This window comes from Oreochromis aureus, linkage group 19 (assembly GCF_013358895.1).
Source record: "Oreochromis aureus strain Israel breed Guangdong linkage group 19, ZZ_aureus, whole genome shotgun sequence".
Taxonomy (NCBI): Eukaryota; Metazoa; Chordata; class Actinopteri; order Cichliformes; family Cichlidae; genus Oreochromis; species Oreochromis aureus.
The window spans coordinates 3217223-3242462 of NC_052960.1; the positions used below are offsets into that span (position 1 = coordinate 3217223).

Below are 25240 nucleotides of genomic sequence, written 5' to 3' on the forward strand. Positions count from 1 at the left end.
GCTTTAGAAAGAACGAGCTGAATATTATCACCATCGCCTCTGTGCCACGCACTCGCAGAACTTCTTTATATATTTAAAAAAAATAATGTTTCTGTGTTGGTACACATTAGTACAATATAACTCCACTTTCACCATGAGCTATCTGTCGCACACAAGTATCTGTTGACATGCTCCTTAACATGGATATTATGTTGGGGAGCCTTTTTAGCCAACTCCAAATTATTCTGCCAGTCCCTTTCCTGTGGTGGGTCAGGGCTGTCTGAAGCCATTATTGGTAATGAATGTGGAGTCCTACTTTAAAAGGTTCAGGCATGTAAAGTCACCTAAAGCTGACTAATGGAATCCTGCTGACACTGAATGCCAGGGGCTTTTACCACCAACCCAGAATGGTGGTTTTGGAAATTTACACCACAGACATAATGAACTATAAATGTAAACCTTGGAATGTAGCCTCCTACGCAGTAGCTTTGAGATATTAATAGATGCAGAACATGCAATGTGCTGGAAAATCATAAATTGTAGCTCCATTGTGTTCTTTCGGCATAAATTCTGCTACTTGTGGCTTATTTACAGAGAAATGTAAACACGTCTTTGCACTTCTGAGGCTTAAGGAAAATTATTAAAGAAGCGCCTGCGAAAATATGTGCAGAGCGTTTGTTAGAGGCTGAAAATATTCAGAGTTTGTTAGTGCTGCAACACTTTGTGCCCTGGGAGATGGGCCTCTTCAGCGGGTTCACAGGTCGCGCAGAAGCGTGCAGAGTGGCCATTGTGCTTTGTCATTTCACAGGTGACTCACATCACTACACTCGAGCGTGCTGGAGGTAGAGCACTCGGAGATGCTTGCGGCATTCAAAATGCATGATTTTCAGCCTAGTGCAAACAAATCGCTTTAAAAGATCAGTTTAATCTATTTCGAGCTGTTATTATGAGCTGGGAGAGTTGTTCAGATAAAGAGACTGAAGCAGGGTTAACATCAGTGTGTTGGACAACTCTTCACATACTTTACCCAGCGTGAGAGCTGTCAACTTTATTATTTGTTTTTATGATACAGTGTGCATACGATTTACAATGCAGACCACTAAAATAATGGTCAGCGGGTGAACTACCACGAGTCAATCTGCCGCAGATTTTGCAGTGATATAATATAGTACGTTAAAAAAATATCTCGGTGGAAATATCACTCATAGAAGTCATAAATGCCATCGTTGAGGACGCAAGGCTGCTTCAATCTCCGAGTTGCTGTCATCCGATTGACCCCAGAAATCTATACAGAGAGGTACAAAGAACAAAACACAGGATTACATTATTGTTGCAGAATGTTCACTCCAAGCTTCAAATGGACCGTTACTGTTGACATCTTGAGAGTAAGGATTTTATTTCTATACTCTCTTTGTAAGCATTCCAGGAAGCTCACCTTGACAATCTTAACATTCTCCCTTTTACACAGCTTATATACCAATTAGCCATAACGTTAAAACCGCTGCCAGGTGAGCGTGTCTTTACAACCCATTGGTCTTCTAGGAAAGCTTCATTGCTGACATTCATGTCGACGCTTTTATACTTAAAACTTTACAGACTGAACATGGCTCCGCGGCAAAGCGCTCCCCGACAGCAGCAGCCTCTCCCAGTGCAATAATGCGCATCGAGCACCGATGGGACAAAGGTGTTACGGTGACAGAAGGGGGTCTGCACGTAATTCTAGTCAGGTGGTTTTAATGCTGCAGCTCATCAGTGTATGTATTTAATGTAGGTCTTTTGTGCTTGGAGAATTTTGGGTCTGATCACAGCTGTACATGTACAAAAATAACCCAACCAATGACTAATTAATAAAAAAATTCTGAGCTTGGCCAATAACAATCCAAACTGTACTTCATTTCAAATGAGGACAATTTCCCCTTCATGATCATCTCGTTATGCATCTTTGGACCTAGAGCTGTGCACTGTGAATTCCCTAGGATCAGTTTGTCAGTGTTGAGTCCCACGCTGAGACAACTCAGGAACATTTAACCAAAACCTGCACTGTGATACCTTTGTTTCCAAGCATCTGAAGCACTGAAAATAGGGAGGTCTCCTTTGCTCCACTGACACAATTCTCTCAAGTCATCAGCTCTTCTCCCCAGATTTGCCTCCCTGCAATTTGTTTAATTCCCCAAATTTGAAAATCAAGTTAAAGCACTGCCGATTTAACACAGTGGAGAAGATCCAGCTCATGCTGCAAATGGAGACAGTCGCTTCAATGAAATCAAATGTAGCAGCACTGATTAAGATGGCCTGGTGCTCCATGGAACTTTCTGATTGCAGCTCGTATCATAACATTGAGCAGGCGTTTTGCTATTGTAGAGTCAGCAATGTTCTCTCTGCTTATTATTTAGAGCAGTACCTTAAATGCCTCAAAGTTCAGGGCTTTTGTTTAAGTTGACAAAGACACAGGATGTCCCCTAAAATAAAAGCATTTTAGCTTTTTTATTAATCGAGTTGGTAGCGCTTGCTTCAAATTAATCTTTTAGCAACCTGACTTGGCTTCATGGTCACATTTTATACAGACATCCTCAAAAAGGTACAGCTGCATTTACAGAGAAATTTAATCAAATAGATGGTATTTTTATGAAGCTTAAATTTATGAATAATTGCACAGATGTAAACACATGGATCTCTCTATGGTGATCCATTTGGTGTCATTAACCTCTTTTTGACACTGTGTGTTTTCACTTAAATGAAATAATTTAGTGTACACTCACCTTTTGACTGTAGCGTAGAATGAGCCTTTGAGCTAGCCTTCTCTCTCCTGGAAACACAAAGATAGTTAATAGCCTTGTGAAGTTGTGACCCCAGGCTCTCTTTGAGAGAGATTTACTTTTTGATGAAAAATGAAGAGAAAACTTTAACATGACTTTAAAACCAAATACTGCAAGTGAAATACGTCAATTCAGAGATCAGTCTTTGTAATCAGGTTACGGACTACACACAAACTAACCAAAGCAGTACAATAGAATAAAAAAAATCTTTGTAAAAAAGCATCCATTTAACTTTGGTGATATTTAGTGGCTTGACTCAGACAGTGCACTTGTGAGAACTTCCTTGACTCCTATTGTAGGCGCTTGTGATTTTGCTATGTGATTGTTCATTCACATATTTGGCATTTTGTGTATAAAGTCACAAAGGTAAAAAAAATCTTGTCTGAGTATAATAAAACACAGACAAATAAATCTGGCATACGTACAACAACCAAAGCAGACTTACGTGAAGACGCCTAATTAATTCCAAAAGATGATATTTAATGGCTAGAACCATCGTGGCAAAGGGAACTTCCTTGACTCCTGTGTAATTGTGCCAAAGGACTTCCACAAGGCCCTCTTTATTCAAAAATAGTCCAAAGACAGGGTTGCCAGGTTCCCATAGCTCTGCTGATATCGCTATGTAAATGTGTGACCTCCGAAAAGGCTTTGATCTGCCTCGATGCATATGCAATAAGGCCCCCTGTTCCACTTTTAAAGGCCTCCTCTTTAATTTACATCATCACAGAGCCTATTCAAAACCCCACAATGTATCCTCCTCATCGCCCAGGTTAGCATACATATCCATACTGCTTATTTGTTTGGGTCTCCTATATTTGAATTCTTTCATATAAAGAAAAAAAGTGATGCAGAGTTTCAAACAGATGAAAAATCTGGTCCGCTTTTCCATCTGCATCAATTCAAACCCATGACCTCTTTGATTGTCACCCTCTCAATCACCCTCATCTCCTCATCACTCCCTCTTGGCACATGTGACTGTACATTGAGTATAAGGACCAAATTACTCTGGCTGTGTTCCAGTTGCTATTTTCTAAACTTAAGACCGAATGAGAGAACAAAGACGCACCTCCCATTCCTAACTGTGAGCAGATTGCTCTGTGCTACAAGCTATATACCGCAGAGCCAGTCTAATTACTAGCATATAACCTTTACATTCATATGCTGATAGGACTTCCTACAGAACGTTTGGACGACTCGTGCATCTGTTCAGAGAGAATACTGGCACTTAAAACGCAATAAAATCAAAGCAGGGAAGCAGTAAGGAAAGCAGTGGGGGGAGAAAACAAAAGCTATGGCCTGAGAGCAGATAATCAGCCTGCTTGCAAGCTGATGGTGAACTGAATGTAAGGGCTGTGGATTTCCAAAATGTGCTTATTCGTGTAGAAATATCTCGCTAAATACACACATTTATGTAAATAAAGATCAGTGCAGATTTTATTTTTTATGTGGCTTAAATCTAAAGTGCTATTATTGATTTTTAATATATCCTCAAACAGTATTTAACCTATGATGAAACTGTGTTATATACTGGCTTGTCTGACCATGCTAATAGAAGAACTGCATCAATAAATTAATTTGTTTTAATGTGTGTTTAACACATAAACATCTTCTGTCTGTATGGTGCATAAAATGAAAAACCTGCGTTATTTGGAGAGAACAGGATTTATTTTCCTTTGTCTGCGCTACAGCACAAAAATCATGATGGACACAATGAGGAAATCCAAGTGTTATCACGATTCAGCTTTCTAAACTGAATAAAGTAAAAACATTAAACTACGGCGAATAGTGTATCCATTTACAACTGTTAGGCAACAGATCCCAGCCAGACCCTGCAGCAGCAAAAATACAGCAATAATCTATACCATTACTTCCTCTCCTTTGCCACAATAATAGCTGTTACAGCGAGTAAATTGGGCTTTTCTTTTCTCGAACTTCCCCTCGGGATGGGAATGGCCTATCAGCTGTTCCACTTCAGTGAGAGACAGGACTGATTTCAAGACGGGGCTATTACCATAGAGAGCCCAGCCTGGATCTGACCTCACCAATCTAATATTCAGTTTCCATAAACATTTATGCCAGTTCATCTTCTGCTGAGTTTCCCTTAATTGAGGCAATGATCTGAATATGTAAGACTGAGCTGGCCAGTGTTTTACAAGCTCTGCCACACAGAGGTGAATGTAATGTGTAAAATGATGCAAATTACAGCTATTGTAATGTTCTTTTTTCAACCCCTCACTCATTTGCTTTTCATGGCCTTTGCAGTTGTTTCATATTGTTGTTTATCTCATGTTTTAACAGGTTTTTTGTCTACTCTGCATTAGAGTTCAACATAACTTTTAAAATTTATGAGCTTTATACATATTTGACACGCGTAAGTATTTCTCTCTATTTCTCTTCTTGTTTATTTTGTTTTTTTGTTAAGTAAAACACTCTTGTTTTTCAACTTATGATAAATTTACACGTGTGTGTGTGTGTGTATTATTACATTTTTATATTTTGCGTTATGACAATACATTGTCTGTCATTACAATACCAAGGTAATGACAATTACCTTGATAAATATAAAATTTTAAATCATGTAAGAACAGAAGTTGGTATCATCAGCTGGAAATGACACACTTTAAGATTAACACAATCTGTCGATGGCAGAGGCTTCAAAGACTATTCTTTACATTTTGCTCTTTGTGCCATTTTACTGCTTTACTGTTGTGTGCTGTATTAGCCTGTGGTAGTAGTTCAGCAAGTAAGTATCTAGTCTTATACCACACACATACAAAAAAGCTACTGCTTTAGCTCTGGGCATAAAAACCACGTTCATGCTCCAGAGCTAAAGGAGCGCAGAAATGAACAAAAGCTACAGTCGCACAATAACTCAAGTAGGTTGACTATAGTATGCACTTTAAAATAACAAAACCTTTATTATAGTTAGATGGCAATGCATTAGTTCCTCTAGTATAAGGATACAAACCATCTTCACATAGACTGTAGTAGTTTTGTGAGCTGCAGCTAAAAAAAAAAAAAAAAAAAAAGTGTCTTTGAAACCGCTGAGGCTGTATTTCACTTATGACCCAACAGTCACATTCGGGAATGTGAGGACTACTGGAAGAAATTATGCTTAGCAAGAATTTAATACTGCTGCTGATGGCTAGAAAATTGCTTTTATTTACTCCATCTTTTTTAAGCTCGCCACCCACACACACACACACACACACACACACACACACACACATCGTAATAACACAATAGCACTTTTGTGCAAGGACAATCATGTTACCACATATTTTACATGCAGAAACTGGATTAGTGAAATTGAATAATGAAAAAAAATTGGCACACTTCTTGTGGATTAACACAGTGATTCGCTTATGTGAGAGTACCTGGGATTTCTGCAACTGTGTTTTAAATAATTCTCTGCTGTGTTTTTGTAAAAATCCTACATTTGACTCTGTGAGCACCATCTCGATCCAGTTTTATGGAATATTTCTCATTTGGTATTTTCTTGAGAAACAAATAAAAACTACTAATACTTTTTTTTTTTTTTTTTTTTTTTTAAACACAGTTAAGTTGTTATATGAGAGAAAGTTAAATATGACCTATTATGCTAAAACGTGTTCATGTGCAACAGTTAAATCTGGACAGAACAGAAAAAAAAGCAAAATCACACGTTTTAACTCGACATAGAACAGCCTGTCATACAAATTTACAATTTAAGGTCATGTTCATGCTAGAGTCATGAGACTAAATCCATGTTCTTGGACACATTTAAGATTTTTTTCATGCATTGTCCTACAGTTACATTAGGGAAAATGAATACTGTAAGAGGAAATAATGCTTACCAAGCATTTAGCACAGCCTTGCCAGCAGCTAGAAAACTGCTTTTATTTACCCTGGCTTTTTTTTTATAAGCTTCTGCCACCCACACACAAATGCTAATAGCACAATAGCACTTTTGCGCGGCTGTGCTTGTCTAAAGGTAAAGGGAGACCCATCACCTCATCATTCCCATCAACTCCTACTCCCATCCCAGCTATGACCCTGCAGAAACATTGTTTAGGCTCCGTTTAGATGTACTCTAACAGGCCTGAATGGTAGCAGGATATAGCCCTCAGTGGGGGCAAACAGTGAGAGGCAACTGTGAGTGCACTGTGAGTGGGCGCTCTCTAACATGTGAGTGCTCTCTGCTGGCAATGAGTAAGTACTGCAACTCAGAGAAAGAGGCACTGGGCCAATGATTTCAACACAGCGGGCTCTCGTCCTGACTGGTGGCAGTCTAGTGGAGACAGCCAGTGTGAGGGATGGATGAAGGACAGATCAGGTTACACTTTTTTAACGCCTCATCTAAGCGAGGGTGGACTGAAATTTGCAGGCTGTCCGACACACAAATTGCAATAATGTAGAGAAAACAGGAAAATAAAGCAGCACCAGAAACAAATGAATAAATTAATCCAAGCTGCTCTGAACAATAACAACACGGGTCACAGTGAGAAAAACACATATGTGCCGTCTTTGGCTTTAAAGTTTTGCATCAACCTAAACGAACCCCAAAGTTAAATAAAGTGATCACAAATAAAATGTGAAAACACAGAAACAGAAAATGCCTGAAAGACAGCTTCTTTTATAAAAGAGCAATCGGGCATTCATCTGTTTCAGAGAGCCAGTGCAGCACAGTGACCTCCTCTGGCTGGAGTCTCTAAATGCTGCCTTTTTCTATTCATGGTTGTTTGTGGTAGTGGAGTGGTGGGGGTGGGGTGGGGTGGGCTGGGTGCAGCTAACATACTGTCAAATGTTTATGCACAGAAAAACAACTTTGGTGCCTGACGTTATAAAAACATTTAGAAGAACAGATGCAGTATGGGTAAAAGGCAGCTCGGTCTCACACGGCCAACTATTCTGCTGTCTTTGTGCTCCTCATGTCACTTTTGGTTTCTGGATTTGCGATTTTCCACCTATTAATACTTCTTTGTCTCTCTCTCCCCCTCTATGTCCTGCTCTCTCTTTTACGTGTCCTCCCCCTTCTCTCAGCTCTGATCCCTCTCACCCCTCCATCTCTCCTCCCAGTGAATTGTGACATGTTCACATAGCCTCCCCATATGTGTGTGTGGGAGAGAAAGACACACACACACAGCTTCTGATTTTGACACACTGAATGATCTGAGGTCGAATGCTTGAGCACATCCTGTTGTCCAAAGCAAAGCTGTAAACCACTAATTGTTGAGTCAAGGTTTTTGTCAAGCAGGCACTAGGCACAACAATCATCACCCCGTCTGATGGCTGCAGATTTTGTTTTGTGTGTCTGTGCACATGTGCTCGAGCATCCCCCCCCCCAACGTCTCTGGATCAAAAATGGGGGTACGCGATGGAGCGGGGAGGCATAAAAAAGGTATTAAAAACCCCAAAATAAAAACAAGAAAGGAGTGCCATCTGAAATGCCTACAGTAGAAAGGAGCACAATGTTTCTTTGCACGAGAGGAAGCAGTGGCATGCACTCGCATACAAAGGGGAACAAGTGGTCTTTACATGGAGTGCAGCTGCTTATTAAGACTCACTCCTTCGTGCATTATTCCTTTCATCCCCACTCAACCACAAAGTGATTTTACTTTGCTACTCACAAAGACAGCAAAAGATTTCTAATGGACAAATCCTTCATAAATGTTGCAGATCAGTCGCTTCCCGGCGAGTTATAATACAATAAACAGAACATTCCATAAAAGTATCTAACTGAAAAACACTGTGTGGGAGAGAGCAAGGAAAAGAGAGACACTGGAAAGAAAAAGAATATGAAAGAGCCCAATTCTCTCCAACTTCATAATAGTGAAATGAGCACATATAAATGTGTTAAGAGTATCTCTTTGCATCTTGTATAGACTGCATGTATTTAATCTGTAAAGCTTATTAAGACCCCAGTCATTGCTATGCAAAGCAGCACCCAGTGCTTTTCTCTCGCTTTTCAGCTGAGTGCAGTGTTTGGCCAATAGCACTGGCCCCCCGCCTCTCATTCTGCATTCATAACATGCAACATTTGCACAATGTATCTCTCAAAGGCCCTGAATAGAAGGCCTTAATACTCATGTAAACAACTGCAAACCAATTACTTAATGAATCAGGCCCACACATAATGAGAAGCCTCACAAAGGGCTATAAATGCATTTTTTGCACCAAAGCCTCTGCTTTAAACTACAATCCCTCTGCTGTAGTCTAGGCTTAACTGGCAAATCATAATTATTGTCTAAGACAACAGAGAGGAAGCCATTTTTTTATTTCGAGTCCAGCTCCATCCTCCTTTTGAAGTCACTCATCAGCTCGCTGACAAAATAAAGCAAATAATTAACACAGACAGGGGAGAGGAAAACACAGGAAGACGGTGAGGAAGAGGGGCAAACAGATAGAAAAAGGGTAAGAGAGAGAGCGAGACGCAAAGAGAAAGGAGGAGGAAAATGGGGCAATGTTACGCCTCTGCTTAAGCACAGGGCTTCCAGACCACTTGTGGAAGCAATAAAGCGCAAGAAGTGACTGTTGTAAGTGGAATGCTTACATCTAAGCGTTGAGGGAGAAATGGAGGAATTGCTGTATCAGAGCGGCAGCAGGTAAAAACAAGTCACAATAAAGTCCTTTAAGATACTGCTTTAAATTACATTTCGGATGAAACTTGTTCTGGAAATGCACAACAAAAGGCAAAAACACAGTCCTTCCAAATAAAGAGATTGGTGTTGGGTCAAAATGAACATTAAAATGAAACAAATATTGTATGAAAATCCAACAGTCCCAACATCTGTCATTTACTTCACTAAGTTTATTTGTGACTAAACCCTCTCCACATCCAACCGGCCATCTCCTCCAGCATCCTCTGCACTGTATTGCCTCCCTTCCCCTCCTTAAAAAGTATATATGTTGTAAATGGACATAAATAAAACTGAACTGAGCAGGGCAAATGTTATGATGTAATATTTTACTTTATTATTACTTTACCTACATTATTTACTTAATATGGACTAATTACAGCATCATCTATGCACGAGCTGTTTTATCTCAGACTGATCTCTTACCTGGATCCCTACATAGAGGAATCCAACCTGTTCCATAAATATCACTGCTTTACAATTAAAGTTCTTTTATCAGTAAATGTCTATTCAGGGCATTTTATACTTAGGACCCACAGCCACTCCGAGTATGACCAAAGACGTGCTTGGTGCTTCCTTCCAAACTCCAGTTGGAATAAAGTGTTGGCCATGCATAACTACCCGTTTTTCCAATTTCTCTTATGTACACAACTTGTGTCTCATAACTCCTCGTGGCATTTTGTTTTTCAGTCTAATTTCTGTTCTGCAAATTTTGTTTAATCACAGATATTGCAGGCTTCCCATGCACATTAATGACAGGGAGATGGGCACCATCTGAGAGGGTCTGGGCCCAAAATTGGCTCATGTTTATTAAAGAGGTTGGTCACCCGGGCTGGTAGTGGCAGACATCAGCAGCTATGAGGACCACAATAGAGCCAGGCCATTAGACCCTTCCCTGGGCTAATAGGCAGACTGGGAGCGCCTGCTTGCCAGGCCAGGGAGATACAGACTTCAGCCCTTGTGTCAGCATGGTGCCCAGTAATCACATGAAATCAGAGAAGATTATTCCTCATAACGTTTACCCAGCCATTACTAGAGCCCAAATGGTTTGCAGTGAAGAGGTGCTCTGAGGACCTGACATGCAATTGCAGATTTGATGAAGTCGTGTTGATATTCAAATGTAACCGTGGCGGTGTTAGTTTCCACTGAGCTATTTATCATTAGATGTTCTTTTCTTAACCACTTAGAGCTCTGATTTGACCAGCCTAAAAATGTTTCAAGGGTGAAAAATGAAAGGACATTTGTCCTTGTCAACACTCGAGCTGGCGTCTTCCAAAAGCGTTGTCCCCGATTCTCTTCTTGACGTGATATGTTTGCATTTTGACAACTAGCCTGAAGACAGTTTAGGGCTCCAATTTATTTTTGTGGTAGCCGATCTGCTTTTGAATTCTAAAACCTGGTTGAACCCAGCAAACAGTGAGTAAGAGGGGGCTTTAGGGACCTTTTGTCTTTGTAAGCGAGTTAATGGGTGGCACCCCCTTGATCTTATGGAAATGAACAGGGAATTATGAGAGCAGCCATGCAAATGTACATCAACCACTTTGGTGTCTGGTGGCCCATTTCGTGTGGCCCGTTGAATAATAACAATGTTCTTACCGAGGGTAAGGGTCTTGATGTGAGGAGCTTTTGGCCCTCCGCAGGTCCTCTTCATGGCCATGATTTATTCCTTAAAAGAGCAAACAGGGCTGGATGAAACCATTTGATTTCTTGATTGATCTCATCACAAGCTAATTTACCTTGTATACTTGTATAGAAACATGTAAGGCTAATAGCAGTTTCTCAGCCTTGGTCCTGGTGTCTGCCCTGCTATGAGTACAGTGAATTTGTATTCAAAGAATATTTTTTAATAATCCAGTTGGAAGTTCTTGCATGCACTCTGAATATGACGCACATCACAAATCATGTGATAACTAAAATCTATGATATGTTTTGTGGAGTTAAAATGGGATAAAAATGGGATTTGTTGAACCTTCACTGAGCAGAAATGTGAGCATGTCCACGTATTTCCTTGGTAACCAATGATTAGGCTCCAGTTGTTCCCTACTTGACTGGAAGAGTGGACCACATCCCTTACCTGAGAGGCTATCCTCCTCCTCCTCTTCAGAAGTCTGCCGCCTTTCCATCATGGCTGATTGTTTAAGTAACTGATATGCTTTTGTCTCTATTTAGGGACACACGTGGACGCACACAGGCACAAACACACACACACAAAGTCAGGGTCAAATATTTGCTTAAAACCCAGGTTTCCAACTTTCACAGGTTTCTGTGTTTGATGAGACAACACGCTTCAGTGGCTCAGGTTTTTTTTTTTTTTGGTTTCATCACTTAACAGAGTGGGTGAGAAACACTCTGCTCATTCAGCTAAACTGTTGATTCAAGCCTACAGTATGCAGCGACAGTTTCCATGAGACAGCAATCAGCATCTCACATTATCTCAGCATCCCCTACCACGAAGGGAATGATTGATTTTGTGTTTTAAAAAAATAAAAGAAACACTTGTAATTACTTTCCGTGACACTAAAAACAGTATCATATTTGAGTGGAGCAGAGAGACTGAGCTGACAAAAATCAACAGAGCAGAAGTACATAATAAATGGGCTGTTATCTCACTGATGTTACAAAAAGTACACATTCAAAAAAGGAATATGAAAGGCAAAGCAAAATTGTGATCTTCTGTGACCAAGTCCTAACAGTTTCAACTGGGATTCACAATAAAAACATAGCTTTTAATCATTGTTGAAAGCCTTACCATGTTTACAGTGCATTCCAATCTCCACTGTTATTTCACCCACAGCACTTCATACAGCCACTGCTTTTACACGTAGTCTAAAAAAACCCCCAGCAGGTCCACAGGCGTGCATGTTTTGGCAATTACTATCAGTTCCAAGGTCACCGTATTTGATTGTGACATTGATGTCGCTCAGCACAGCAAAATCCTTTCCTTGCAAAATCTTTAGTCAAGTTTTTTTTTTTAGCTGGTTATGTCTCTTTTGATTAAGTGTAGCGATTGGAAACTGGACTCATTTTGCTGGCTGTGCACCTTAGGGATGCGGACACATGAAAAACCCAGTAGGAAATCTGATAGCCAAGGGTAATATAGGATTGCTTTACATTTCAGAGGTGCAGCTGAGGGATGGGCACACCAACTGCTTCCAGGATGCCGTCACATCTAGTATTTTAAGTCCAGCCTTGCCGGAGCATTGTTTAGAAGATAATGAGAACCGATGACAGATCTTTTGCGCTTCCCACCCTGGCGCCCTGACAATTAAAGCGGCCGCATTATGCTGGGGCAGTGAATTATCAATTTTGCTAGAATGCCTCAGACCGGGCTGAAAACACAGCTAGTGTTTTCTCGGAGATAATTAGAGAGAACTAGCGCAGCTCTTCAGGTGGGACTTTGACCCTGGATTCACCTTGATCATCCTGCCTCAGCCATTGTGTAAAAGAGCCCATTATTCACTGCAGTGGGAAGAAAACAAACCACAACATAAGGACAGTGTGAATGCTGGGGCACCGGCAATGCCTTTTTACCTCTAATAGGACCACTTTCCACAGGGCTTTCGTCCTGGCTGTCCTCTTCAGCACTTTGTAGTTCTGTAAGAAAGGGAAGCGCATAGTGAGAAGCAATGGCAGGGAAGAAGGGAGTCTAGGGATAGAAATGGGAATGGGGGGTCTTTCTTTAGCTCTGAAAGGATGGCTGTATGAAAACTGCGCTGTGAGGGATTTATAAAAAAAAAAAAAAGCTCTATGGTGAAATTGATTTCTTTCATGAAAGGGAAGTTTTAGTTCTCTGCAGAGTTGGTCTCCCAAAAAAAAAAGTCTATATTTCTTCCAGTTAATGGTCTTGTTACATATTACTGCACAATGACTTATCACAGTGTGGAATCACAAAAATCCATGCTGGATATTTTGTTAAAACACAAACCCATATTAATGTTATTAACATATTAACGTCATCAGCATCATTTTCATAATTAGAATTGATCATGCCCGGTGATATTACACCAATCATCTTCAGTGACCTTGGATCCGTTGCTTCCGTACGGGCCTGGCAGGCTTCGCATCCCCATCAGCCAGGAGAGAAGGAGGACCACATAAAGAAGATAAGTCACTCTCGTCCTCTGCTGAGGGGCACTCCTCACTGGACCGGGACAGAAGTGTCCTCAGCAGCACTTTGGCCTGCGAGCAGCACAAATTAAAACCACACTCTTAATTGTTCTCATTTTGTGAAGGAAGTGTCAAATTGAACTCTCGCCGATTAGGCAAGTCATTTACTTTGGCCATGGCTGCTCGCACAGAGGTGCAGCTGTAATGCGTGTTCAAACGCCAAGAGAAAATAACTTGAAATTGTCTCACTCGTTTAACTCAAAAAAGATGATTTCGCACACTTTCGCTCCCGCTCTCCCTCTCAATCACACTTTTTTCCTCTCACTCTCTCTTTTCATCCATGAGATTAGAGAACTGCCTAAAGAATGCAATCACCCCGGTGTTAATGTGCAACACGTCCCAGATATCTTCCCTCTTGGCTGAGAGGATTGAGACAAACTACTCTCTTCCTCCCACTCTGCTCATTTTTATCTCTGTGGAGATGAGGATACACAATTAAGAGGAGCTGTTCCAGGAGATGGGGAGCAGCGAGATGCCACACACCGATTTCCTTTCTCTCCTTCTTCCCTCCCCCGTATCAAATCCTGCCATCACCATTTCTCCTTTGTGATCAAACACTGCCTCTCAGCCTCAGATGGCCATTTGCAACTTTTAATGAGCGCTAATATGGAGGGGATGATCAGGAGGATTTTGACAGTGACAAACTTTAAGTGCATTGTAAGTTGTTATCAGTAGGTCACAGTTATGACTGACAATGTACGCGCTTTCATTTGCAGAGAGCAGAAGAGACGCAAACACACGACAATCTGAGTTTGCCACTTGGTATTTGATGCTGCTGCACAATAAAAACTGTCTTGATCCTTGTCCCCGATATCCCTCTTTGTTCCTTTTTTTAGATTTAGTCAAATGTACCGTGGGTTGAGGGCTCTCGCAGACCCACTGCATTTTAAATATCAATGAATGCAACTGTTAGCACTTGAATATTCAAAGGGCCTCTTTGAGTGTGTGCATGCGAGCTGCATGCTCCCATTTGTCAGAGTAGCCAGGCTGTGTGGCAAGATGTGAATGGAAATTTCTGTTTTCTCTTGTGTGTGGAGAGTAAGCTGTTGTGTGAGAGGACAGAGAGGAGAGAGACGGAGAAATGGGAGGATGAGACGGAGAAATAGATGGAGATGGAGTGAGGACGCTGAAGAGAAAGAAAGATTTCCACTCAGGCTTTTCCTCGTGTGCTTGGATACAATGATTTCGATGGCAGCACCCCTCTTCCTTTTGTCAGTGCATACTTTTAAGAGGCTGCACAGTCTCCCTCTTTGCTTCTTTCACTGCGTCAGCAATACTACAGCCACAAGAACCCGCATAACATCAATCCACAAAAATTAATAAGACAAAAACCTGCATGTGTAGATAATCACTCTGGCAGCCAGATAGTGGGTTTGCTGACATGTCTCTTGACATCATCGTTGAGCTCTGAGTGGGAATATTCTTTGTCATTTCTTTCTTTGTTTAATTGAGCATGATCCACAAGGTCAATGAGTGGGAAATTTAAAATAATCCCATTGAGTAGAAGGTCCAAATGGCTCCCTCGTTCAATCAGACCCAACTGACAGCTATACTTTTGGCTAATACTAAATTAAAAGCAAGTGTTTCTCAGATGAATACACCACATGAGATGAAAGAAGCCAAGCTGAGGCTGTAATTTGCGATTACGACATGGGTCAGGGTTTCCCTTCTGTCTAGGTCAATGTGTGGAGCAATCTGATGAGCAGGAGGCCAGGGCTTAGTTTCCAGCACGAGACACAAAGAGGGCATTTAGCAGTAACTGCACTTCTCTTCAAAAAACACGCAAAGGAACAAGCAGAGAAACAAAAACACTCGCTCATTTGGAAAGAAGAGGGAAAAAAGGGGGCCATATTTCTGTGCAGATATCAGCGCGCTTTTGGGATGCAAGTGTGTGACCTCCTGTTTGTGTTTGTGTGCGTGTTGCTGGAGTGGATGTGCCTTCGACGCTACCTGGTGGCTGTAGGTGGCATGACGGCTGAGCAGCAGCGGCGTGAACAGTTGGACCAAGCGCTCAGTGCTGAGGACGCGGCGCTCCTTGAGCACAAGGGCGTGCTTGAACCAGCGATCCCACAGCCGAGCAGCATTAGGAGGGAGGCTGGTGCTGCGGTGAGGATGGGGGTGGGATTAGACGGAGAGAAATAGCGGCTTTGTTATTGAGCACACAGCAGGAAATATGAGCATAAATCATAATTATACCCGCACAAAGTAAAAGATAATTAGATAATCAAGAAAAGTGAAGAAGCTGAAAAGTTTGGAACACCTCCAGTATAAAACATTTCTCAGAGCTCTTCTTTTAAGCAGCCTTTTTAGAAAGGGTGTTATCCTAAAACAACTCAGAGGCTATGGATTATTAATGAATTCCAGTTAACACTGAATAGACACAGACAGCAAAATTGATTCAGGTTGAAAAACTGAATAAAAGGTCGAGGTCAGCCAGTAGGGATCTCCAGAGGAAAGAGGGGGGACACTGCTAGATGTGCTCCTTTGAATTGACTATATAGCAGGAAAGGTCTCAGTGAAATCAATAGAGTAGTGAAGCAGAGCATGGATTTAGCTCAGAGTATAACTACTCATTATCCAAAGGACTGGAAGTCGCAGATAGGGCATTTTAATTTACTCATGACATTCACCCACGCAGTGCTACTGTGTGAGGTGACACCAAAGATGACCTTTTACATTTGTGGACAAGGGAGACTGTATCAAATAGTAGCATGAAATCTCTCTGACTGCTGTAAGTGCATGACCCTCCCCACAGTCTAGTGAAGGAAAAAAATAATAATAATAACATAAAATCAAATGCACACACAGCTATCCACGCGTACTGTAAGGTGGTTCACTTTCCTGAAGAAAGGACGACAAATATCTATTGAACTCTGCAGCTTTTAGAGCACTGATATTTCTGCTCTGAATGACTCCATTATTGAGGTGGTACAAGTAGATAATCACGCAACACCCAAAATATCACCAACATTTTATCATACATTTATATATAAACAGCAACAATGCAAACGCTTACATAACATGTATATACGCATAATTTTTACATCATCACAATTCAAAAGTAAATGAAAATATAACACTAAACAAAAACTGCAACTGCACACAAATAACCCAGCCTGTGGTTTTGTTTTGTTTTTGCAATCCCACTTAGCTGGAAAACATATGAATCCAAAATATAAAAAAACATGCACAGGCTGATGTCACTTTCTGGCGCAGGATTCACAGACAAACCAGGAACCTTACCTTATTTCATTAGGCTCAGTGCTGGACTGATGAGCACACACCAGATCCTGTGGTAGCAGGCAGCCCTTTTCTGTGCTCCATGACAACCTCTGAAGCTCATGAAGGACGACTGCTCCACACGCTCCAAGGTCCTCGTCATTCAAGCCCGCTCCATCGTCACAAAGGCTTCCCAATATATAGAGAGCAGTCAGCTATTGCCATGGAGCTCTGGGCTCTGCCAGCAGGTCAGGAGTACACGGCGTACATCGAACATGCACTCCAGCTCACATAATATCACAGCATGGCTAAACGCTCTACCAAGGGTTGTGACACAAAATGGCCCAAGATGTTATTGACATCATTCACAAATGTGACATTTGTATAGATGGAGAGCTTTGCTTTTGTTAATCATTTATCAGTACTTTACAACTGTTGTAAATTAATTGTGACGTAGAAATATCTTCTACAAAAACCAACCTTTATCTAATAAATCATGTGCACAATGCTCTCTCTACCCAGTAACAATACAACAGAGCGGTTACTATAACAATCCCACGTGTCTGAAAACCCCTCAGAAATAAAGATGCATGCATGGCGGTAATGACACTTCATCTAATGTGAGAGCCCTCGGCAGAAGGATAATATGTTTTCCTCATCTGCACAAACTGCCCCATTAAATAAATATGTGTAGCATTTCATTCAGACATGGGGAGACAAGTTTTAAAAAGTTTGAAGAAAGACACTAAGGGTATACCTGATAATTCTGCTGAGCTGGAGTCCATCGACAGAAGAATCCCCGTACACACTGGCCTGTTCGCTGCAAAGTCGTCCTTCAATGCTGTCTAGCAGATTAAAGAGTCCTTCCTGGGAGAGACTTAAAATAAATTACCTATTAGTGTGGTGAATGAACAAAAAAATGGAAGAGGTCACGTGATCGATAGGTCAGCTATTTTTTAAAAGAAAAAAAACAAGATGTTATTTGATCCAAAAATCTATGATAACATTTTTTCCGGGTGATTTCCTTGAGGTACTCAAGGCCTGCTGGAGAATGTGATCATTAAAATGCTCTTGCCACAATACAGCATTTCAACAGTTCACCGTGTTCGTTGATTTTGCCACATGTAATAACAGGTTGCAAGCGAAAAGCTCGACAAAACCAGCATTCAGATCCGGAGCTTGTACCAGTAGATGTTTGCTGCCGAATTAATGCGGTATCGAGCAGAGTTGGTTAAATAGCAAAATAATGCTCGAAACGAGTAATATGATGTTACAGTTAAACTCCACTACCGGTTGTAGCTCGTGCATAAAAGTGTACGGAAAAAGAGGGGCCTCTGGATGATTTCTTTTGGTGAGAGATTTACACTTTAATCTGGTCCTGTGTGCGGCTACAAAATGAGAAATGGATGCCTAATGCATGTGGATATTGAGAATCCATCTCTTTCTTGAGCATTAAGCTCTGGGTGGCCCTCATTGAATTCTCCCAGAAACCCCAAGCCGAGAGATCCTGAGCCCCCTTACATAAAAAGAGGCCAAAAAGAATTTATGACAATCTGTAATGGGCTCTTGGGTTAGGGGTCAGCAAACAATTGCTCCCTCTTTTTTGCAGGTTGTTTCCTGGTAACATCCTGATTAAGCTGGCAGCTTGAATTATATCCATGACATTCTGTAGTGTGCAATCCATCTGTGCCAAGTCCTCTTCAGTGTGGCTGAAGTAGAATAGGCAAAAGCTCTGTCTTTTTTTTCCCTTTCCCTTATTGCCAGCGTGGGCCTTGAAATAGTCATCTTTCTCTTTCCACTTTATTTATCAATGCTCTTCAAAAAGAGACCTTTAGAGAGTGAGAAAGTGAATTAGTTGTGTTTTCCTGCAAACCTCTCTCTCTACTGTATTGTTGCCAGCTTTCATGTCAAGGTCTCTAACCTCACTTTAGATGCTACTATTGTCCGCGTGTCCACATCATCAGGAGTGTATTGTTAGCCAGGAGGAAGAGGTCAGCCTCTCTGCAGCAATATTGCTCTACAGCGTTGAGTTGTGGCTCTGGGGTTATTTATCACATGGAATGGCCTCACCATTGAGTGACTGGTGTCAGGCGAATCTCACCATCCAGGCACAAATAGCAAGTGTAACACACAAAAGGACACGGAAAATATAACCACAAGTAATAACAGCACAAGCTAAGTGCAGTTACACCTGCCTAAATCTGGGATAGGCCCCAGCACGCTGTCAGAATTCACCTTGGAAAATACAGAGTGAAAATTTGCGAGACCTTTGCTAAACTAGAATTTAAGCCACAGGAAAAAAAATACCTGAGGAATGCCCTAATGACACTGCAATTACATTTTTTTTTAAAATCCTATATGCTTTAAGCTCCATCTGTGGGATTAACTGGGATTTTTAAGAAGCCAGTGTTAACTGTATCACATGCTGTCACCAATCAATCAAACCCATGCAGCACTTCAGACAACACATTTGAGAGCAAAGCATGTTGAGGGCATTGTGATGGTATTAAAAATTAAACTATACAATATTTGAGTCTGTAGGAGAAATGGGTTGTTTTTCCCTGACTGTGGGGGCGATATAAACTTTAACCTTAAGAGAAATACAGACAGTATAGAGACTGGATGCTCTGTGAGCTTTACATCAAAGCCTCTGGTTTTCTCCTCATACAAAGAAGCTCTCCGTGTTAACAATGAAAGCTGCAGCCAACTCCATTGTCTACCCAGCACAGCCTAACTGAGGCTCCTCTTGGGGTCATGCTATAAAAAGTATAGTCGACCACACATAAACACAGCCGGGCACAAACAAACATGCAGCACTCTCAGAGAGAAAACATAATCCTCCACAATATTTTTTGATGCTCACAGAGAGCGGACCAATTAAAAACTAAAGCCTTTCATACCAATAATGCTCAGAAATTACTATTTATTTTTGTAATTACAGAAAAAGAAATAATATTTAAGAATATAGTCCATAATGTGACCCAAGAACAGAGAGGAGGCAAACATTAAACACTGTTTTTTTTTCCTTGAGAGTACAGTGAAGAAAAAAGTGCACACAAAATGAATGTTTTTTTTTAAGAGCATAAGAGGTGCTGTTCATAAAAGACCTCATACTGTAGCGAAAATGCAAAGGCTCTCTGTGCAAACATTCACATAGGATTTTCTGTGGCTCTAACCCCATCCAAAATGATCCTTCAACTCAGAGGCCATCATCACGCTAAGGATTTGTGGCTGTAAGTGCTGTCCACATGCCCACCCCTCCACAGCACTCTATGGTGCCACAAATTTCCTCCTCCACTGGGGACTTCCTGAGGTCTCTCAAGCAGAAAATTGCTCTGTTACAGCATTATCTTGGATTATGGCAATATTGTTGGTGACAGGTCCCGAGCTCTCCCTATAAGATGCATCACTGCCACCGCCACCGCAGCTGCTGCTGAACTACAGAGAGGACGGTGGCATGAACCGTGACTCCCACAATCCTCTCTGTCAGCCTCAGATGTGAAGGTGGCAAGGAGGAGTTTGCAGCGTGTTCACTCGCTATCATCAACAGTCCTCTGTGGTTCGGCATGGCCATGCAGAACATTCTCCTTGCTTAGCCCGCTTAGCCTTAAATCAAGGGGAGGGAAACTGCTGACTGCACTGAGCACCGTTTTAGGAAAAATGTTGGTGTTTTTCTTCACTGACCCACTTTGAAAATGTCAGACAACAAACTACATTAGTCATATATACTGTACCTTTTCAAGGCCCCCACTGCAGCTATGCTGTTTAAGTGGAGTGTTTTCTTGGAGCCATTAGACTGCAAAGACGATTCTGGACTGTGCTGGTTGTGATCACGCCTTTCGTGAGTATCATTACCCTCAGGTGCCCCACCCTCTGGTGCATCCTCCTCCAGCTCAGATTGTGTCAGAGAAATAGACAGGTCACTAGCAGTGCTCTCTGACAACTCCACATCTGAACTCGGTGTGCTGACACTCTCACTTTTACCTGGATGTAAATATACGATGTAGTGTAAAAAAAAAGAAAAGAAAAGTGCTTTAAAAGATTCTAGCACAGACAGAAAGATCACCGCAAACCTGTTCTCTCTTCAGCTTCTTTTCTGAAAGTGGTTTTTAGCATCAAATGGCCGTGACCTCTCTCTTCATCTTCCATCGTGCGTGCCTCACAAACCACCTCTTTGGAGTCGGTGTGTTCTGCGATGGAATTCTGAGCCCTCGTCGGGCTACTGCTGCCAGGAGATGGATTCTTCTCAGGCCCCGTCAAGGTCGCCAAAGGTGAAGGTTCCCGTTCATCATCACTTCCAAAAGCCACACCGCCAGCTGTGCCTGTTAAGGCACGAACAGATGGGAGCGGCCCCATCGTTCTTTCATGTTTGTCACTCAAATTACCGTCGTCAGGGGAATCGTTTGAGCCTGAAATGTCATCTGATAAATGTGCTCGGTTGCTGGCGGCATCCTCTCCGCCGACTGTGAAGTCCTTCAAAAGGCCACTTGGTAGACGTTCGCGGGAGTGCAGGCTGCGATTGGGTGAATGATGCAATGCTTGGTGTGAGTGTACACTTGTGCTGCCAGCTTCTGCATCGGGCCCTCTGGAGGTCTGGTGGCCCATAAAAATTTCCACTGGTGCTTGTTTAAAATCCTTAGCTGGGTGAGAGACGTATCTGTCCTGGTGCTGTGCACGAACAGCTTCAGCCTGCACTCATGAAGAAAGCGCACACACACACACACACACACACACACACACACACACACACACACACACACAAAAAAAACCCAAAAAAACAAAACACCAATATATTAATTTTATCAGCTAAACTTTTCATTACCTCATAAAATATTTTTTCCCAGGCATGAATATGGATCGCTTAAAATGTCAAAGTTCTTGTTTCAGTTAAATAAGTGCTATTTTGAAAGAATTTCAACTCAAGTATGTCAGCTATCCACTTTAGAAATTTGAATAAATGTAGCTTATTTGGGCCAAGGTCAGAATTCTTTTCACAACATTTTTCAAAAGAATGTCTCAGGATCAATGTTTTAACTTTTAATCTTATTAGAAATCCTTTAGACAAGTTTTGATTCATGTCTGCAATGTCACCAAGGGCGGGGAGAGAGAGAAGCAAAAAAGCTTCCCTCCAAACATAATAACAAAAAGCATGGCTTCTGTTTCTTTTCTGATAAGCGTCTTAAATACCAAACAGTTAGCTGCTTAATAACATTCACTGTAAACCATGCAGCCTGCCCAGCAGATCCACAAAGTAGGTAAAAAAAGAGGAAAAGTTAATTTCTTGGCTGAGTGATTCCATCGGTAGCTGCAGGGCAAAGTAGAAAGTGTTTCACTAAAGTAGCAATTGATTCTTCTATCAATCTGCGGCACGCGTGTGCTCTTCCAAGGAATGTATTAAATATGAAAATCATATCCCGTTATCATCTGTCTCCAGCTTTCAGCCCGGTAAGCTTCCCTTAATGAATGCTGCAGCCTGAGGGACATGCACACTGCCAGCCAATGGCTTGTATGCATAATGGAGTGACGGTACCATTTTGCTCATTACAATATCGACAGGCTGAGGGGGGTTTTGCACACAGTTACAAGTGACTGCTCTAGACAGCATGCTCCAAGTTATTATGAGATGTCTTAGACATTTCATCTAAAAGAGCTTTAACTGCTTTAAGTGAAGGGAGAAAGCAGCCATGGGCTTGAACTACATCACTTGTACAGATTCAGCAGCTAGGATTAGACACCTGTGTTATTACAGATACACAGTTTAAATGTAGACTCTACAGATTTACCAGGCATAATGTCTACGTTCCTTTGTTATTCCAAACCTAAAAACGTAACTTGATAGAACTGAAATTAGCATAAACCTTTAAACATTGAAAAGAAAGAAATAAGTACCATTTATCATCCAAAAAATATAAAACAAACAGAGTGCAGGTTACCTGATACATAAAGGATGTGATGTGTGTGATCACATGCTATTCCATACCTTTGCTGGTTCCCGCTCCATTTTCTTCTTTGCTTCCATAAATTTGGAAATCTTTTTCAAACACTCAGCCTGTATGAAATAAGACTGAATTAATAATTAAAAGATAAATGACTTCTTTAATATTCAACTGGCATGTGTCATGCAAACCTGTCTGAATATTAGCTGGATGTGGCGTAAAAGTGGAAAAAAAAAAAGGAAAGTAGCTGAAAGCAGCCCCTATCAGTAACAGAGGGTTTTCCTAAGTGAGTGTCCTCTATGCAGACGCTGACACCCCTTAGCATTTTTATTTGGCCGGGCGGACTCACTGCCTTACTGCCAACTCCAACAGAACCTTTGCCACACCTTTAAACTACAGAAACGGACCTTAAAAAATATGTTTTTTAACATACAGCACAAATACCAAAAATACAATTACAATAAAATCTAGATAAGTATACATGCTAATCGGAGAGGGAATATATATACTCACTGTCGGTTTGAGAAATGTGTTTTACTTTGTACCAACAGCATCACGGTTAAACCAGAAAAAACGTGGCTGATTTTACACAATGGAAACAAAGTGCAACAGGACGACCAAAATAACAGCAAACATGCAGGACTCATAAAGCATCAAGAGGAAATAAACCAACTGCTTGAGGGGAGAGAATGGCTAAATCTCTGGAGCACTTCAGAGTCTCTATATTGGGCAATTAACTCGGTGAGTCATAATTAGCCAATTTTGTTAATTTGATATTAAGCTGTCAAGCACTGTCGTTGAGTTTTAAGTGACAATCTGACTGGCTCATTGTTTTCTCCCCCGTTCATTTGCTTGTCATGATAAATTGCACAGTTTGAGTGTTTACTATTGTCACATCAAGCCATTGCAAGCAAATGTCTGCTCTGTTAAAATTGCAGCAAGGCATTAAGGCAAATGAGCATCAACAACACGCTCATTTATAAAAACACAGCACCCCTAATAAAAATATATATTTTATATATACCTACACATGCATGGGCGGCCATTATTCCAAAGTTAACCTCGTAGAACTACGGTTTTCTTAAACGTACAGCTTGGACAGCAGTAAATACTGGTTATTACATGTGAATCTAAAAATTTAAGAATAAAAGTACAACTGTCAAATCTGATTCCACCGCAGTGGGTGGAGTGTTTGTTCAGCCTGCTTTCGGTACGACTCCATAATGACAAAAGCTACTCCACTGAACAAATGAACTTGAGCGAGTGTGTGTGTGTGTGTGTGTGTGAGAAAGAGAAACAGAGCGTGTGTGTTCTACCTTTTGTTGTTGGAGGGGGGCATGGTCAGGACTATATTCCTTCATGCTGATTTCTATGCACTCCACATCTCTCAGAAGCTCAAGGTTTCTCATTTTCGCTCGTGCTTCCCTGTCACAGATTTCCTTGAGATAACTGCGCAGTTTGGAACACTTTATCTGTAAGCTGAAGGCAGTGGAGAACTATTATTCAAAAGAAATATTATCTAAGAGCATTGTCAAAAAATAAGAGCCCGACTTCTCAGGAGAAAAGGTTAAGCACAATATGTTTTAAATTTAAATCTCATTCTCAACTCGCCCATCAACCTAAGCCCTGCTGGATGGACCTGGCAAGTTGGTGTTTATGAGACATGATTTACATTTTTTTTAAAGCAGTCTGTTATGCTTGTACACGTTTTATTAAATAAAAACTGACACAAATGAAAATAATAAGACAGCTGTGAATCTATATGAATACATGGGAATTTTTTCAAATCAATTTCATATACAATGATGAAAGTCCGCTCACATATAATTGGATATTTAACTCTAACCAGTGACTTACGCTCTTTTATCAGATCTGGAGTAAGCAAACAGCTCCCTCTCCAGCTCCAGCCTCCGTTTCTCCCTGCACACAGAGAGCACAGAGAAGGTGTTACCCACACACACCGCTCCAGCACCTCCGTGGTTTCCTGGGCTAAATTGCCAAACCATCAGACTTATGAACCCAGCGAGCATCCATAACACACATGCTAATGCAGGATAGCAACTTTCAACAAGCGCTAACTTCGTGGGAACTTGGCTAACTTTTATTAATACGCAAACGCTAATCAGTTACTGCTTTATACACGTCCACGAATCCAAGTAAGCAGGCTAAAGAACTAGCATCTGCTCATCTCTGTGTACGCGGACTTCGCTAGGAAGCTAATGGGTAAGGTGAGGCTATCGGACGGCAACGGTGACAACTCGAGTCCGCGGTTCTACGGGGCCGTGTTCTTTTTAACACGAAAACACAGACAGTCCTCACCTTTCGTGTATGCTCTGCTGAGCTGACGTTATCCTTTCGTAGTAGTGGTCTTCACTGCGAGCCGAGCTTGCCATTTTCTCCCGCTTTTGGCGCCGCTGCAAAGCCGAGAGGAAGAAGAGGCAGACGAGGAGGAGGGGGGAGGACGGGGAGAGGGGGGCTGCTGTTTACGTTGGTTGCCATGTGCACC

General features: G+C 41.4%; 1 protein-coding gene across 1 annotated transcript; it reads right to left on the reverse strand.

The window, feature by feature from the left end:
* Positions 1-967: 967 nt before the first annotated feature.
* Positions 968-25224, reverse strand: kiz (kizuna centrosomal protein). The gene is made up of 15 exons (XM_031728074.2): positions 25054-25224; positions 24592-24654; positions 24051-24213; positions 22779-22847; positions 20872-21487; positions 20533-20782; positions 17556-17675; positions 16823-16987; positions 15530-15680; positions 13435-13591; positions 12944-13006; positions 11487-11573; positions 11009-11078; positions 2739-2785; positions 968-1264 (listed from the first exon to the last, which is right to left on the reverse strand). The coding sequence occupies exons 1-15, from the start codon at positions 25125-25127 to the stop codon at positions 1191-1193; spliced, it is 2169 nt and encodes a 722-aa protein (XP_031583934.1). The 5' UTR covers positions 25128-25224; the 3' UTR covers positions 968-1190.
* Positions 25225-25240: the final 16 nt, after the last annotated feature.